The 17396-nt window shown below is 33.3% G+C and overlaps 4 protein-coding genes across 5 annotated transcripts; 2 read left to right on the top strand and 2 right to left on the bottom strand.

Moving 5' to 3' along the window:
• The first annotated feature begins 3030 nt into the window (after window positions 1-3030).
• LOC108485220 (uncharacterized) lies at window positions 3031-3774 on the top strand. Its single transcript, XM_017789058.1, has one exon. The coding sequence runs from the start codon at window positions 3031-3033 to the stop codon at window positions 3772-3774; it is 744 nt and encodes a 247-aa protein (XP_017644547.1).
• Window positions 3775-6159: 2385 nt separating this feature from the next.
• On the top strand, window positions 6160-9743 carry LOC108486524 (alcohol dehydrogenase-like 1). Of its 2 annotated transcripts, XM_017790620.2 has the most exons (10): window positions 6164-6631; window positions 6725-6864; window positions 6946-6992; window positions 7065-7390; window positions 7473-7555; window positions 7640-7715; window positions 7840-7904; window positions 9058-9153; window positions 9275-9436; window positions 9523-9743. In XM_017790620.2, exons 1-10 carry the CDS (start codon window positions 6580-6582, stop codon window positions 9634-9636), a joined length of 1161 nt encoding a protein of 386 aa, XP_017646109.1. In that variant the 5' UTR covers window positions 6164-6579; the 3' UTR covers window positions 9637-9743. The 2 variants fall into 2 exon arrangements, with proteins under 2 accessions (XP_017646110.1, XP_017646109.1); XM_017790621.2 differs by lacking the exon at window positions 9523-9743 and having other exon boundaries at window positions 6160-6631; window positions 9249-9430.
• Window positions 9744-11109: 1366 nt separating this feature from the next.
• Window positions 11110-12562, bottom strand: LOC108486525 (14-3-3-like protein). The gene is made up of 4 exons (XM_017790622.2): window positions 11858-12562; window positions 11646-11768; window positions 11448-11564; window positions 11110-11360 (listed from the first exon to the last, which is right to left on the bottom strand). The coding sequence occupies exons 1-4, from the start codon at window positions 12338-12340 to the stop codon at window positions 11307-11309; spliced, it is 777 nt and encodes a 258-aa protein (XP_017646111.1). The 5' UTR covers window positions 12341-12562; the 3' UTR covers window positions 11110-11306.
• A 4111-nt stretch (window positions 12563-16673) lies between these two features.
• Window positions 16674-17147, bottom strand: LOC108486005 (uncharacterized). Its single transcript, XM_017789836.2, has one exon. The coding sequence runs from the start codon at window positions 17145-17147 to the stop codon at window positions 16674-16676; it is 474 nt and encodes a 157-aa protein (XP_017645325.1).
• Between the last annotated feature and the right edge of the window lie 249 nt (window positions 17148-17396).

The following is a 17396-nucleotide window of genomic DNA, read 5'->3' as shown; positions in this document are numbered from 1 at the left end:
GATTGTGGAGATGTTTGACGACTTACGGGGTTTTATGGGAATCCTAACGAACGGTATCCAAACCAGTCTTGGAATTTGCTTCGGATGTTGGGCAATGAATGTAAGCTTCCTTGGTTCATGGTCAGAGATTTTAATGAAATCATGAATTCTTATGAAAAAAAGGATGGCAGGCTTAGATCAGATCGCCAAATGTCTATGTTTCAAGATGTGTTGGAGGTCTGTGGTCTCAATGATATGGGCTTCATTGGCAGGAGGTTTACGTGGGAGCGAGGGCAGTTTTTATCGACTAACATCCGAGAATGACTTGACAGAGGCATTGCGTCACTCAATTGGATGTCTCTCTTTCCTTGTTACCAAATGGAGCATTTAAGTCATTCTTTCTTGGATCATTGCCTGATCCTTTTAGATACTCTTGGTTGTAAAAATGATGGTCAATTGCTTAGATCAAGAATTTTTCGTTTCAAGGCCAAGTGGTGTTTAGAGCAGAATTTTGAAGAGGTTGTACAATCGAACTGGTATAGTTTTGATGGAAGTGTATCTGACAAACTCCAATTTATGGGACAACGGTTTCAGCAATGGAGCAGGTTAAGGAGTAGGGAGGAAAAGGCTTTTATTTTGGATTTGGAGGAACGACTTCAAGAACTTTATGGTAGAGACCCTTCTAATAAGGTCTTAGCGAAAATTACGGAGGTTTAAACTGGTCTTAATCTGGAGATGGATAAAGAGGAGATTTTTTAGGAGCAACGAGCCCAAGCTAATTGGCTGAGACACGTGGATCGAAATACTAGTTTTTTTAATAAAGTTGTCGTTTAGCGCTTTCATCGTAGTAGGATTTCAGGTTTGGAATGAGAGGATGGGTGTTGGGTCTCAACGATTAAGGAAATGCTTCAGCTTGCTTCGAATTACTATATGCATTTATTTACGGCTTCCAGCCTAGGGGAAGACGTACGATTGTTAGGAATGGTGGATAAGCGAATTTCTAATGGTATGAATGAATAGTTGCTTAAGCCGTTCACGAAGGAAGAAATTACGCGGGCAGTAAAGACCATGTCGCCTTTAAAGGCTCCAGGTATTGAAGGGTTTCCAGTAATTTTTTACCAAAAATATTGGCATATAATTGGTCCCAAAGTTTCTAAGTATTGTTTATCAATTTTAACAAGGGAGATAGACGTGGAGGAAATCAATAAAACCCGTATTGTTTTAATCCCAAAAGTAGAGAAACCAAAAAACCTCACCCATTTCAGACCTATAAGCCTTTGTAACATTATCTATAAGATTATTGCAAAGGTATTGGTAGAACGCATGAGCCTCATTTTGAAGGTCTGTGTTAGTGAATCCCAAAGTGCCTTTATTCATGGAAGACATACTTCGGATAATTTGCTCATTGCCTATGAGGTCTTACATTCCTTCAAGATGAAGAAAAGAGGTCGAAAGGGAAATTTTACGCTTAAATTTGATATGTGTAAAGCGTATGATCGCGTTGAGTGGGATTTTTTTGTTGGAATGATGAGTCATTTGGGATTTCATTCTGATTGGGTTGTCCTCATTATGATGTGTGTTTGATCAGTTTCTTATACGGTGGGGATTAATAGGGAACCTAGCAAGTGGTTTTCTCCTTCGAGAGGTTTGAGGCAAGGGGATCATCTAAGTCCATACCTCTTTTTGCTCTGTGCAGAAGGTTTCTCTACATTGCTTCATAACACTCAGCAGGAAAATTTAATGCAAGGAGCTCTTATAGGAAGAGAAAGACTTTTGATAAATCATTTGTTTTTTGCAGATGATTGCATTCTGTTTAGAGATACGTCGGAAGAGGGGCTATTATGATATGGAGCATTATATAAAAATATGAACAGGCTTCAGGACAGAGGGTAAATTTTGAGAAGTTTCTCATTTATTTTGGCGCTAATGTGGAACCGAGGATTAGGGAGTTGGTGACTGGCATTTTGGGTGTTCGAATGGCTAAAAATTTGGAGAATTATTTAGGGTTTCCTATGATGATTAGTAGGAAGAAGAAGTGCGCTTTTGCTCATTTTGTGGACAGGTTTAGGAAAAGAATTGAAGAGTGAAGTTTGCGCTATTTATCTATGGGTGGTAAGGAAGTTTTTATCAAATCGATTCTACAAGCTATCCCCGTCTATGTTATGCAGTGTTTTGCTTTACCTAAACTACTTTGTCGCAAGTTAAGGGTCTCTTAAACAAGTTCTGGTGGTCTAGCAACAAATCGATAAAAGGGATTCACTGGAGTAATTAGAACGCATTATGCAAGCCCAAATACGCTGATGGGATGGGCTTTCGAGATTTAATTTTTGCAATCGTGCTTTGTTAGCTAAACAAGTTTGGTGCATTTTTCTAAGCTCGATTGTCTTTTATCAAGGGTTTTAAAAGCCCGTTATTTTTCTTCATCAGATATTTTCTCAGCAAAGGTTGGTACTTACTCTTCTTTTACCTGAAGGAGTATTTGTAGTGCTTGGAAGTTGATCGCTGATGGACTCGTTTGGCGTATTGGTAATGGGAATAGTGTGAATATCTAGAATGACCCTTGGTTGCTTGGTCATGACAATAACAGGTTATCAATACAAAATATTAATATCTCATGGACTACTGTGAACCATTTGATCGATGTTGAGACTAATACTTGGAAAAAAGAAGGTGATTCGAATACTGTTTGATGAAGACCAAGCGAATCAAATTTTTTTTATTCCACTTGTTTGTTAGAGAACGCAGGACATGTTGGTCTGGAAATTTGAGGCCTCTGGGAACTACTCAGTGAAAAGTGGGTACAAAGCCAAAGACTAGTAGCTATACTGGATACAAAGATGACAAATACAGAGACTTCTACAAAATTCTTTGGGAGTTACAGATCCCTGCTAAAATTAAAATCCATTCATGGAGACTCCTTAGCAACTATGTACCACATTTTGTCAATCTTTTTCAAAGGCGACTTCTTGTAGATGTGGCTTGTCCTCTCTGTAAAGGAGCCCCGGAGGATTCTGATCACCTCTTATGGACGTGTGGAGTTTTGCAGCAGTTATGGGTCCCCTCAGCGTTAGCTCTGTTCCTTATGATTTCACCTCGCATGGCAGAGATAATTTTATCAATAAGTTTATTGAGACGGATGTCAGTCTGAGACAGACCCTTATTATTTCTTTATGGGCTCTTTGGCACAAAAGAAATAAATTGATATATGAAGGAATTAAGTACTCCAAGCAGGATCTTGTTGGTTTTATCCGAGGGTATTGTCAGGAAATATCTTCTTGTCATACAAATCCGAAGTCGTTTCCTATCTCTACGAGGAATCAGCTATGGCGTCCCCCTAACAGTGGGACGTCCTTCCTAAAAGAATCAAGAATTTCTTTTGCAGTTATTCTTGCAAGAAATAATGAGGGGCAGTTTTTTGGTGCGTGCACTTACCCTTTCGGCGATGTGGTGGACGCGGTTGTTGCGGAAACGAGAACCTGTAAAAGGGCCATGCTTTTTGCGGCTGATCTGGGGTGGAAGAGGATTCTTTTGGAAGGGGACTCTCTGACAACTATTAAGAAACTGAACTCAAAGGAGGAGGATAGATCTATCCTTAGACCAATTATTAATAACATTCGTGTTCTTAGGAAAAAGTTTGAGAATGTCTCGTACCTGCTTGTACCGAGGGTGGTTAATAGTACAGCGCATACCTTAAGAGCTTTTGGTCTCAAGAACTACCGGAATCAGTTCGGAAAATTATGGAGAAAGATTTGGAAGCCTAGGTTCAGAGAGGTTGAGGGGTTGGGCATTCTTTGAAGAGGGAGAAGGCGCTGTAGACTCTCCAAGGTTAGGTTTCAAAGATGTTTTACTTCTTTGTTCGATATCTGAGTAATTCTGTGTGGGAAAGGTAGCCATATCATCAGGGGCGTAGCCAGGGGGCTAGCATAGGCCCCGGTCCCCCCTAAAACATAAAATTGTATTTTAGGCCTTTAAATTTTTTTAAAAATTTTAAATTAGTAAAAGTAAAATTACACTTTGACCCCCTAAAATTATAAAAATTTGATTTAATCCTTTACAAATTATAAAAATATAAACTATAAAAAATTAAAATTTCATCCGACCCCTCTGTAAGACCCAAATTTGCCCGGCCCAACAAATTAAAATCAAACCTAAATCCTACCCAATTCACAAACCCAATTACAAAATCAGACCCAAAACTAAGCCCAAATAATAAAAACCCTAGCCTAATACAACCTAAACTTTTTTTTTTTAAAAAAGACAAAACCCTAGCCACCTTGCCTCCCACTTGCACCTACTCCACCACCTTGTCTCCCACTTGCACCTACACCATCAAATAGAGAAGAGACATAGAATGATAAGAAATGTATGTAAGATGGATATAAAAGCAAAACCAAAAGTCCATTGTAGAAAAAGGAGGAGGAAAGAATTGTATTTTTGAAAGGTTTTTTTGATACAAAAAAAAAAAAGAGAAGAATGTAAAAGCAAAAGGTTTGCAAGCAAATCTGAAATAAAAAAGCGAGTATTGAAGAAGAAAAGATTCAAACGCGTTAAGGTTTTTATTTCTTTTTCCTTTTATTTTCACTTTTTTGTACATATAAACATTTTCTTTTTTCTTTTCTTTCAAAAATAGTATACATATATTTAGATATAAAATAAAAAGAAAATAAAAATAATACATTTTTAAATTTCGCCATCACATGATGGTGGCCGACAACAACAAAAGAGTGCGGACTACTGGTCCGGCATACTGGTATTGACCGGACCATGGCCGAAATGGGGAAAGAGGGAGAGAGTTGAGAGCTTTGTTTTATTTTTTTAATTATTTTTACTATTATTTATATTATTATTATTATTTCTCATGTATATATTATTATTTATATTATATTATATTATATATACCTCTCCATATTTATTTATATTATTACTATCATTATTGTTACTTCTATTTTTTTATTTCCACTACTATTATTATATATATATATGTATTATTGTTTGTATTATTATTATTATTATTATTATTATTATTATTATTATCACCCATATTATTATTACTTTACTTTTGTATTCTAATTTATTATTAATATTACTCATATTTTCATTATTTTTGCTATTACTATTATTATTATATATTAGTGTATATTTTATGTATATATATATATTTATATATAGTATTGTTTTTTATTACTTTAATTTAATATTTTTATTATATTTTTTTTGTATTTCTATATTTATTATTATTATTATTATATAGTAGTGTGTATTTCTATTATATACATATATATATATATATTTATATATAGTATTATTATTTACTTTACTTTAATATTATTATTATTATCATTATATCCAACCCAATAATAATTCTTTCATAAAAGTAATATTCCATATTTGGTAATTCGAGACAATCGTGCCCTAACTTACTGGGTTTCGATTTTTCTCCTTTAACCTAAATAACGGAATACTCTTTTAAATCGCGACATGAGTTTTGAAAAATGCTTATTCTCGGAGATACGAGGTGTTATGCCCTAACTTACCGGGTATGGCATTTTGTTACCTCGAAATAAGATTTTTGCAAGTAAAGGCAATATTCGGTGTTCGGAAATTCGAGGAAACGTTCCCTAACTTACTGGGTTTCGATTTTCCTCGTTCACCTTAACTAACTGAATAACCTTTTGAAATACACAAATTTTTATATAAAAGGCAAGCTCGCTCTCGAAAATTCAAGATGTCGTGTCCTAACTTACTGGATGTGACATTTATATTGTGAGACGAGAAGGTCTTTAACATTTGAGCATTTTCTTTACAAAGAGGGATCGTATTTTAAATTCTTTCAAGTTTTCAAATTTTCGACACTAAGACACTAATTAATCAACTAGGTACCAATTTTAGGCGTATCGAGGGTGCTAATCCTTCCTCGTGAATAACCGACTCCCGAACTCATTTTCTGATTTTCGTAGACCAAAAATTATCGTTTTAATAAATCTTAATTTTTATTAAAATGATTAATTTAAGGTGATACGATCATACCTCATAAAAAAAGATTAGTCGTGACTCCTCCGTTTTCATTTCTAAAAATCTAAGTCAATTTCTTTTTTTCAAAAAAATGGTCATGACACCCTCTATAATTTTGACTCTTGCCCCTACATATCGTCTTATATTTCTGTTGGCCCTTCGATTTTGATGCGGGGTGGTTTTTAATCGTGGTTTGGTTTCCTATGTGCTTGCGTGTTTGGTTAGTTGGTTTTGTTTTTTCTGAGTGCTACTATAATGCTTTTAAGTTTTTTTGTCGTTTCATTTCTTCTGTTTTGTATTTTGGACATTTATTACCTCTGTCCAGTTTCTTTTAATGAAGGAATATCAGTTTATTTGCAAAAAAAAAAAAAAAAAAAAAAATTGAAGGTCAAATTCCATAACTAAACCCTATACTATTTCTTTTCAAGCAACAATTAAAAAACTCATCATTAGTTGTATTAAATCATTATCCATGTTAGCTAAGCACTACTAACCGTAGAAAATATAAGCAAAAGATAGCAGAAAGATTTGGTATAAGCCAAGAAAAACTGCCCATATCTCTTCGTCTTGATTGAAGAAGAAGAAGCTATGGAAAACCAAAACAGGTCGGGAACTGCAGGAAAAGCTATAAGATGCAAAGGTTGTTTTGCATTTCTGGTCTTTTCTATTACCTGGATTCTCTGTTTTTCTATTACCTGCCTCTCTGATTCGTTTGTTTTCATGATATAAACAGCTGCAGTTTGCAGAAATCCGGGGGAACCACTCATGATAGAGGAAATTGAGGTTGAGCCACCTAAGGCTTGGGAGATTAGAATAAAAATCCTCTGTACTTCTCTTTGTCATACTGACGTTACCTACTGGAAAATGTCCACTGTAATTATATAAAACTTTTATCTTTCTTTATACTGTTCTGAGCAACCAAAAATTAAAGATTACTGTATCGGTTTCCTGTAGGGACCATTCGCATTTTTTCCCATGATTTTTGGGCATGAAGCTGTCGGGTAATTCAACTATACTTTACACATGCTTTTGTTTAAACCATTTTAGACTGTAATATCTTGGTGGGTTTCAAGTGTTGTTGAGAGTGTAGGGGAGCATGTGGAGGAATTTCAGGAAGGAGATATGGTGGTGCCTGTGTTTCGTCCGAATTGCAGAGAATGTAGAGACTGCAAGTCCCAAAAGGGAAATGGTTGCTCCATATTTGGTGGGGAATTGGTCCCTGCAATGCCAAGGGATAAAACAAGTAGGTTCAAGGGGATGAATGGGGAGACTTTGTACCATTTCTTCTCAGTTTCCAGCTTCAGTGAGTACACAGTGGTGGATGTGGTTAATGTTGTGAAGATCTCACCGGAATTCCCAGTTGATAAAGCTTGCCTCCTTAGCTGCGGAATATCCACCGGTAAGAACCATATAACTCAATGTTCCCATCAAGGACCCTTTGCTTTTTGCCTGCTAATCTGATATCTTAATGTGGATGATAGGGATTGGAGCAGCATGGAAGGTGGCAGACATTGAAGAAGGCTCCACTGTCGCCATATTTGGCCTGGGAACCGTTGGACTGGCGGTACTCCATATAATAATTCATCTTTCTTTGAATTATGTCAATGAAATATGCTAAATCATTTGCAAATTCATTCATGTATATCAGGTTGCAGAAGGGGCAAGGTTACGTGGAGCTTCAAAGATCATAGGTGTAGATTTGAATCAGGAAAAAATTGAGATAGGTAACACTATTATTTATCTTAATTATGTTGATAAAACATCAAAATATTTGCCGAAAAAAGTAGTCTATATAAATTATAAAACAGATATAAAAGATGTTATCGAAAGTGTTCTTTTTTATCGTAGGGAAACAGTTTGGAGTTACTGAATTCATCAATCCCACGACATGTGGAGAGAAAAAAATCAGTGAGGTTAGTTCTCAAAATCCCAAAATTTCAATCTAACCTCATAGATTCATATAATTTTTCTATATTTTAATATTTATAATCAAGTGTGTCCAACAAGAATAAATTAGTTGGCAATGGTATTATATTCATATTAATAGTCAATTGAATGAAATTTTGTATTTTCCACCAAATTTTTATTTTGATTGTTCTACGTACCAAACCTTTGAAAAGGAATTATATGACTCTCATTTCACCTTATTCTTATCCCTATTCTTATTTCAGCTTTTTTTCTTAAAAAAATCAAATCTAATTAAAATACTAAAAATCGAAGGTAAAATCTAATTTATCATTCTCCTATTAAAAACAGTATGTACAATCCTTTCTTAGCCTTATATTAAATTGAATAAAAAATGTGGATATTATATTATTATATAATTATATAATATTTATATACCATCTTCAATTCAAAAAGATTAAAAAGTGAAGGATCAAATTATCCTTTTAAATTAAAATATTTTAATTTTTAATATATTTATTTCTCTATTAAAATCTTTAATTATTAACTTCTTGAAATAATTTAATGTAATTACATATATAATTTTTATTTTATTTATACTTAAATTAATAAATATGTTAAAATAGAGTTTACATAAACTAGTTTATGTTAAATTTAATAAAATTTAAATATATAATTTCTTTTAGTTTATTTAAATTTAAAATTATTGAACTTTTCTTTATTTGGTTATATAAAATTTTTAAAATTTTTAACTAATGTTTTAATTAATAATTCTTGTATTTATATGAATAAAATAGTAATTATGTAATTATACATTAATATATATTATTATGTTGAAAATATTTTAATTAATAACTATTTTATTTATATATAATAAAATTTTATTTTAATTTTATAATATTAAAATTTACCTAACCAAGCTCCTCCTTTTCCTCGCGCGAAAGAGTTATTAATAATATTATTAATTTTATAATATTAATTTGATACATATTGTCTCTTTTTGACATAATATTTAAAACAACTCGTAATCCCTCCATAAGTCATAAATAAGATGAGGATGCACTTCAGAGCACTCAAATCACATCTCCTACATTGACAACAATAGTCATGCCAATCAAACTAAAACTCAATCGACAATAATATCACATATATATTTTTCAGGTGATTAAGGAAAAAACAGATGGGGGAGCTGACTATTGCTTTGAGTGCATTGGATTGGCTTCACTAATGGAAGATGCTTTCAATAGCAGTAGAGTGGTAGGTATATGTGAATTGTGAAGTGAAGCTGAAGCCAATGGCCTCTTTAACTTTTTCTTATTGGTTTAAATAAAAAAGCTAATTTAATTTGATAGTTGGTTTTTGGGGGAAATTTAACCAGAATTGGGGCAAGACAGTGATATTAGGATTGGAGATGCATCGCACACCATTACCTGTCAACACTTCTTTACTTCTAAGAGGCAGAAGTGTGACTGGGTGTTTATTTGGAGGACTTAAACCCAAATCTGACATTCCCTTCCTTGCTCAAAAATACCTACACAAGGTTTAATTTCATGCCCCTCTTTGCCTTGCAATTTCTTGGTGTAATTTGACAAGTTAATTTTTTGTATATTATATTGTTATATGCAGGAGCTTAATCTTGATGGATTCATAACGCATGAAGTGGGTTTCGGGGATATCAACAAAGCTTTTGATTTACTGCTTGAAGGAAAAAGTCTTCGTTGTATCATACGGATGGATTAACCAATGATAGAATGGAAATTTGATAAAAATTTGAACCTACTTAATAAATTCCTATAGAATTGTTTTTCAACTCCTTTATTGAAATAATAGCTAAATTAGTTCTTATACATTTCTGTTGAATAATGAAATGAAAAATAATAATTTTTTATGGGTCAACTATAAAAAGTCACTCGATTATACCTTTCATGCTATTTTGGTCATTCAATTATTAATTTTTCTGATTTAGTCACTAAACTTTTCGAAATTAAATATTACAGTCATTTTGAGCTGACGTGAGCTTTTATTATTTATTGGTCTAATAACAAAATTAGCCCTATAATGTTTACACATTCTATTAATTTGATCCTAAATATAAAAAAAATCAACAATTTTAGCCCTTAATGCTTACAAAATTTGTCATTTTAGTTCTAATTCTAAAATAAAATAAATTTGGTCCTCAACATTTATAAAAATATCAATTTAGTCCTAAATCTAAAAATCATTTTTAGCATTTTATAACTAATTGTCTAACCCATGTGAGATATTACAATAAGAAAAAGAGTATCGTCTTTCAAATCACTTGCAACAATTGCTTTTACTATAATTTATGTTTCACATTGGACCAAACAAATTGATTTGGAACCTATCTGAAATAACTGGTTACATATATTACTTCACAAACATGTAACATTCTTAATGTCTTTATTTTCTTTTGGATCTTTTTTTGTTTGTATGTTTTATCCCAACTTTTTAGAATTCTTTTGCAAGTGATTAGAAAGGGTACTCTTAATTTTTGAGTTCGAGTTTGGAGCATGTTAAATTTTTTTAAAGTCAAGGTTGGGTTGGGTCAAGGTAGGGCATGGTGGTAGAGCACTGCATCGTTGTCAGGGCAAGTAAAAAACTGCTCCACTCCGTTGCCATCACTAGTTAGTCAATAGGTTATAAAAGGGCTAAAAATGACTTTTTAAAAATTTTTAGAGTTAGGACTAAATTGAAAGATTTTGTAAACGTTGAGGGCCAAATTTATTTAATTTTTTAGAATTATAACTAAAATGTCAAATTTTGTAAACATTGAAGGCTAAAAATTGTTGAATTTTTTTATATTTAGGATCAAATTTATACAATGTGTACTCATTAGAGGGATAATTTTGTTATTAAACCAACAAACAAAAGCCCACGTCAGCTAAAAATGGCTAAAATATTTAATTTTAAAAAATTTAGTGACTAAATCAAATATTAATGGATAGGTTAATTTACATGTTTCAAAATGTGTGTGCTTTTACTGCACTCAAACTCACATCTTCTTACATTGACATCAATTCCCATATCAATCGCTTAAACTTTGCTTAGCTTCATTTATCTATTTGAGTTCCAATGCTTCACCATCCACCCTTATACTTGTAACTTCATTTATCAGAAAATAAGTCTACATTAGTTAGGTATTGGTTATTATTAAGTAGATAGTTATTATATTCTAAAAAATAAAGTCTATAGTTATCAGAAAATAAATCAAATATTAATTATCCAAACCATTCAGCATGAAGCATTTCAATAGAACATGGAAGATTAAATGACAACAAAGATAAATATCATCTATAATAAGAAAACACATAAAAAGATACAAGTTTGGTTTGATTGAAACCCTAACTTGGCAAATTATAATAGAAAGAGCCCACCAGAGACTGCTTTGACTATTGTTGTTCTTCTTCCTCGCGCTTCGCTGCTTCTTTAATCTCATCATCATCCTAATTAATGAAAGAATAATCAATTAAATTTTTTTAGAATTATCAATTTTGTTTTGGGCCAGAAGAATAGGTGGAAATTTTATTGACCTGCATGTCGGAGGTCCACAGAGTGAGATTGTCACGTAGCAGTTGCATGATGAGGGTGCTGTCTTTGTATGATTCCTCCCCTAGTGTATCCAACTCAGCTATTGCTTCATCAAACGCCTGTTTTCCAATCACAATCCAACACGTCAGCTACTCTCCATTTCAGAACTCTTTTTTTAAAAAAACGAGTAGGTAACCCACCTGTTTAGCCAGTTCGCAAGCGCGATCAGGAGAATTGAGAATCTCGTAGTAGAAAACAGAGAAATTGAGGGCTAGACCGAGTCGGATCGGGTGAGTTGGAGCCAATTCGGCGTTGGCAATCTCCTAAGAAACAGAGAAAGAAGAAGGTTCAGCACGAACATTTTCATTAAAAAAAGTAGATCTCTAAGAAAATAAGGTTGGAAAGTGGAAACCTGAGCGGATTTATAGGCAGTGAGAGTACTCTCAGCAGCTTCCTTGCGTTCGGCGCTAGTTTTGAATTCAGCCAAATACCTGTGATAATCTCCCTTCATCTTAAGATAAAAGACCTTTGAATCTCCACCGGAAGCCGAAGGGATGAGTGTGGTGTCAAGGAGTTTCAAGATCCCGCCACAGATCGAGGAGAGCTCGGACTCGATCTTAGCCCGGTAATCACGTATAACGGCCACGTGATCCTCGTTACCACGGCTCTCCTCTTTCTGCTCGATGGAGGAGATGATGCGCCACGAAGCACGGCGTGCGCCGATCACGTTCTTGTAAGCGACGGAGAGGAGGTTGCGTTCTTCGATGGTGAGTCCCTCGTTGTCGGCGGCGGAAGCCGAGACTTTCTCCATGAAGTCGACCATTTCCTCGTAGCGTTCGGCTTGCTCGGCGAGTTTCGCCATGTAGACATTTTCTTCTCGAGTGGCGGCGGCCATTGTGGATTTTCAAATCAAGTTAGAGGGAAGAAAAGGTTTTTTGAAAATTTTAGAGGGTGAGAAATGTGGCAGTGATGGGGCAAGAAGAAATGTGGAGTGATGGATATAGTAGGCAAAAAGGACAGGGATTAAAAAGGACAAGTTGCCAAACACGGACTTTTCAGTTTTCTGAGCTGTTTTGAGCATATCAACAGCTGCTCTCTGTTACTTTCTTCTTCTTTTTTTGTGTTCAAATATCTCATAAGTCCCTGTACTATTTATAAATTTAAAATTTAGTTATTATATTTTTATTTTTAAGATTTAATTTTTAAAATTCAAGTTTAACAGTTAACAATGGTAAAATTATTTTATTAATTGCAATTTCATTACATCATTTTTTCCATCGGGAGTTTTTTATTCTTTTAAAATATCACACAACCAAATTTAACAATAAAAATTTAAAAGTATTCGTAATTATTAATTAGACCTAAATTTTAAATTTTGAAAAAGAAAGACATTAAATTTTTAAAATTAAAAATATAAAAATTAAATTTTAAATTTATAAAGAGTGCAGAAAAGTATAAGTATGGTATGTTTTAACTTTTTTTGTCGTTTTGCTTTTTGACGGTGGAAAGATGAGTTTGAATTGGGTTAACAAACACCATAGTACTAGGCAATAATTATTACAACTGCACCGGATAGATTTATAGTTTATTTACTGGTGCTTAAAATAAATTTTTTAAGGAAGAAAATTTGTGCTAAATAAATTATTTTTGGTTAAAATTTTTGTTTTTAAAATTTTTAAAATCAGAAATTAGAGATTTAACCGATGGCATGATTGAAAACGTCTAAAATTGTTTCAAATTGATAAAAAAAAACAGAAATTAACAACAGGAAAATTTGGTTAAAATTTGAAAAAAGATTTTTTAAATTTTAATAAAAAGATTTTGTAATGGACAGTTTCAAAGACTTATTTCTCCTATTCCTTGACCCAATTTAAATTAACTTACAATTGATTAATCTTTTATTCACTAAAACTAAAGTTGAAAATTGTAATTTTGTGAAATAACAACGCGAAAATAAAAAAAAAACGTATGTAAATTAAGGAATATTTTAATAAGGAATAGCAAATAACTATTATAGAAACTTAATTTAAATAAACTTGCAATTGATTTCAACTTCTGAATGTGGAAGACTATTAACATCCTAATTTAAGTGGAAAAATAACACTTGAAGTCCATATAAGTGCATGCTCCAAATTTAAAAATCTAATATTTGCATGCTCTAAATACCCATATAAGTGTTGAAAATATATAGTTTCTGTCACCCTCTTATTTTATTTCCTTACTTGAATTATTTGCAGGGATCAAGCTACTACCGGTTTTCTAAAGGAACAAGTATGGTGAATTCTGTGCCAGATTGGAAATATCTACCAGAACTCTGTCTTCTTACTGTTCTTGAGAAAATAGATGAACCTATCAGTCGATTTCAATTTGGTGCTATTAGCAAATATTGGCATTCACTGTTCAATACTTTTCTCGACATCAAGAGGCGATCGTCCACAAATCTAGTTCTAATGCTGATGATTCCATCCAAAAAGAGCGCCACAAAGCGAAAAATATACAGCATACAAGCCAAATAAAAAATAGTTGAGATTGAATTTCCCAAGCCTTATACATGGAGATACTGTGGTTTTTGTTATGGTTGGTTAGCCACAGTGGATGAGAGCTTCAATATAACTCTTTCAAATCCTTTTGAAAATCTTAGCATTCATCTTCCTCAGTTTGACAGCATGGCATATGATAGTGGGCACTACACATATAAAATTTTAAAGGTTGCGTTATCAGATGATCCCTTGTTGCATCCGAATAATTTTGTAGTTGTCGTAATTTATAGTGTTTATGGCAGATTAGCCTTCTACAGACCTTGCCAAGAAAATTGGATATACATGGATGTCGATAAAGATCAATCTCTTTTCCTTGATATTCTTTTCCATAAAGGTTTGGTTTATGCTATAGGGCACTACAACAATCTTGTATGGTTCAATGTTAATAGTGTAGAAGATGATGAAAGTTCAAAGCCACCAAAATTGAACACACTCGTGCCAAAAATTCTAAGGCTTGAGAATTATTCACATAGAGCATATCTAGTTAGGTCATCTATGGGAAATTTATACTCCATTCATAACATTTAAAATTTGAAGAGGTTGGTGAAAGAAGTGTTCATTCTACAAAAAATTTCACAGCTTTCAAGTTGATTTTAGACGATGAAAACAGTAGATTGTTAGAAAAGAAAGAGGTAGAGAGCATAGATGGAGATATAGTCTTTGTGGGTGATAATAGGACATTAGCAGTTTCAGCTTTGGATTTTCCTGAAGGTCGGCCTAATTCTATATATTTCACGGATAATTTTATTGATACGGATACATATGAGCCATTTGGTCCTCGAGATATTGGAATTTTTCATTTGAAAGATGGAAGCTTGGAAAAATATTATCAATTCAAGTCCTCACACAAAGATCTTCCTCCTTACATTTGGATCTCGCCATCAAAAGAGTATAATTAGAGTTTAGGATTAATGTTTTACTTTATTGTTATCATCGTCTTCACAAATTTGTCATTCTTAAATTTTACTCAATTATTATACAATTTTTTATGTATTTACTAATATTAAGTTTACTCAATTTGTTTTATTTATAGAAATATTAATTAGAACGAGAATAACTATTACAAAAGCAAATAACTATTATAGAACTTACAATTGATTCCAACTTCTAAAAGTGGAAGACTATTAACATCCTAATTTAAGTAGAATAATAACACTTAGAACTATTTCAAAGAAGGAAGACTATTGACATCATCTCATGTGGCCATTCTTTTCTCTTTGTGAGGCTTTTTGCTCTTCAGAAGTTATTGAAAATCCTGGAATCAAGAACAGAGCCTAACTTTGTCGAGTTCCTGACTGTTTCGACATCTTCCGCCGAGCTGCTGAAGCCGGAGACCTCCTAGTAGATGCAATGAATAACACCACATTAGATGGTTCCAGAGGAAATTCTTTTTCAGTTCCATTGATGGTTGTGGAAGCCTATTTATAGATTTAAGGCAAGTCAGCTCTGAGCTAGCTGCAGCAGCCAAACATGCTGACTTGTACGTGTTTAATTCAGATAATACCTTTTCACCGCCCTGTCTTTTATTCCTTCTTCTGTTTTGAGAATTAGGAAATGGCTAAAGAAAATAAAGACGAAACCATGCAATTTTTGCCATGCAGGTTATCTTAGAAGGGATGGGTAGGGCTCTTCACACCAATTTCAGTGCTCGGTTTAAATGTGAAGCTCTCACGGTATGTATAGTTTTAAATAGATGGCCTAACAGGTTTGCTTGACTCGATATTTGAAGTCGAAATAATCCTTGTTTTGCAGCTTGCAGTGGTGAAAAATCAGAGGTTGGCTGAAAAACCGATTAAAGGGAAGATATATGATTGTGTTGGCAGATATGAACCTGCCACTTGATTTTTCTATACTAACTACTTAAGAGCTTTTGCAAGAAAATTTTAAAAAAATAAGAGATAAAAACTCCTGGAATGGAAATGGAGCAATAGGAGTCCATAGCATTTTAGCCTATACCATTCATTTGTCAGCTTTTAAGTTTATGCTCTTGTTACAGACAGTGTTCGACAGTTATCTGCAACTGTAATATAATCAGGAGAAAACATGGCTATAGATATCAGTGCCATATACTTCAAGTTATTGTGAATCTAATTTTCTTTTAAGATTGGGTTGAATTTGTAAGATTTTTCGTATAAGGGCTTAAGTTTTTAAAATGATTGTAATTCAGTTAGATTTTATTTGAAAAAAATAAAAAAATAAAAACATAAGATGAAATTTGATATATACCATTTGTAGGGCCTTTGTTTGATTACCAATTTGAACAACATTGTCTCTATACACAATGAATTACAGAAAAAAATGATCATAAATCAGACTAAACCCTTTTTCCCAATAATATCATCAATTCTTCTCGAGTGTAATATATCATAACTTTTTTTGTGCAACAGCTTACTTCAAAATCATCCATCACTTGTTTTGCATGGTACAAGGTTTTCACAATTGTTTTATGCTCGCTCTAGTCTACAATGCAACAGCTTATCTTTTATTGATCCTTGATAAATGAAGAAAGGCATGTCTAATTCAAAAAATAAATAAGCAACGACCAGGAAGCAATAATCCCTTTTCTTTCTTCCTAGAAACTAGTTCTGTAGAAGTGTTCTCCAACATTATCTTAATAAACAAAAAAGAAGCAAAGCAGCTGAGCTCATTCCATGACAGCAACTCCTCCAGCTGCTTTTATCTTCTCCATTATATCATTTGCTTCGTCCTTCGTGATCCCTTGTTTGAGTATAACAGGTGCCTTCTCAACGACTTAGCCTCTTTCAAACCCAAGTTAGTAAATGCCCTCACTTCCTTAATTACCTTGATTTTTGCAGCTGCATCGAACTTTTCCAACTTCACATCGAATGCTGTTTTCTCTTTCTTCTCCTCTGCCTTTGGAGCTCCTGCACCTGCACCTGCTCCACCCAAGTCCATCCCTTCATCTGCAATGACTTGCATTTTTGGGTGTCTGAGCCTCTCGGTGAGAGTTGGACCGATTTGTCTGCGTTCTTCTGGTGGTACGGCTGCAATTCGCTCTGCCAGTTCAATAACCTTATCAGACAGTGGAGGCCTTGGGCCATACGGATCATAAACTTGAGCGTATTCGAACCTTTTAGGCTTTGCATTGGGATCTTTAGGAACGAAATCATGCTGAAATGTCCGGACCTGCAAAGGCTCCATTATTTCACGAATGGAGGGGCTTGGGCACAAATTGCTTTCACAAGTCTGATCATCAATTTGTTTATTGTTTTAATATCTTTTGGTTGATTTAATATTTATTTTAATGTTTTTTTAGTGTAATTTATATATTATATTTTTTAAATTTATTTTATATAATAAAATAATATAAAATTAATATAAGAAAGATCGAACTCAGATTTAGTATCTATAATCTGAATCGAATTTGGACAAAATTTTAAACCTAGTTTT

Source organism: Gossypium arboreum, chromosome 6 (assembly GCF_025698485.1).
Source record: "Gossypium arboreum isolate Shixiya-1 chromosome 6, ASM2569848v2, whole genome shotgun sequence".
Classification (NCBI taxonomy): Eukaryota; Viridiplantae; Streptophyta; class Magnoliopsida; order Malvales; family Malvaceae; genus Gossypium; species Gossypium arboreum.
The sequence above is the reverse complement of the archived record's forward strand: the minus strand, read 5'-3'. Positions and strand labels throughout refer to the sequence as shown.

Bases quoted from the DNA above. Each gene is read 5' to 3' on its own strand.
- LOC108486524 (XM_017790620.2), top strand. From the start codon at position 6,580: ATGGAAAACCAAAACAGGTCGGGAACTGCAGGAAAAGCTATAAGATGC. The intron at 6,632-6,724 runs GTTGTTTTGCAT...TGATATAAACAG, and splicing joins AAAAGCTATAAGATGCAAAG to CTGCAGTTTGCAGAAATCCG. The intron at 6,993-7,064 runs GTAATTCAACTA...GTGGGTTTCAAG, and splicing joins TTTGGGCATGAAGCTGTCGG to TGTTGTTGAGAGTGTAGGGG.
- LOC108486005 (XM_017789836.2), bottom strand. From the start codon at position 17,147: ATGGAGCCTTTGCAGGTCCGGACATTTCAGCATGATTTCGTTCCTAAA.
- LOC108486525 (XM_017790622.2), bottom strand. From the start codon at position 12,340: ATGGCCGCCGCCACTCGAGAAGAAAATGTCTACATGGCGAAACTCGCC. The intron at 11,769-11,857 runs GTTTCCACTTTC...TCTGTTTCTTAG, and splicing joins CTGCCTATAAATCCGCTCAG to GAGATTGCCAACGCCGAATT. The intron at 11,361-11,447 runs GTCAATAAAATT...TTCATTAATTAG, and splicing joins TGTGGACCTCCGACATGCAG to GATGATGATGAGATTAAAGA.
- LOC108485220 (XM_017789058.1), top strand. From the start codon at position 3,031: ATGGGTCCCCTCAGCGTTAGCTCTGTTCCTTATGATTTCACCTCGCAT.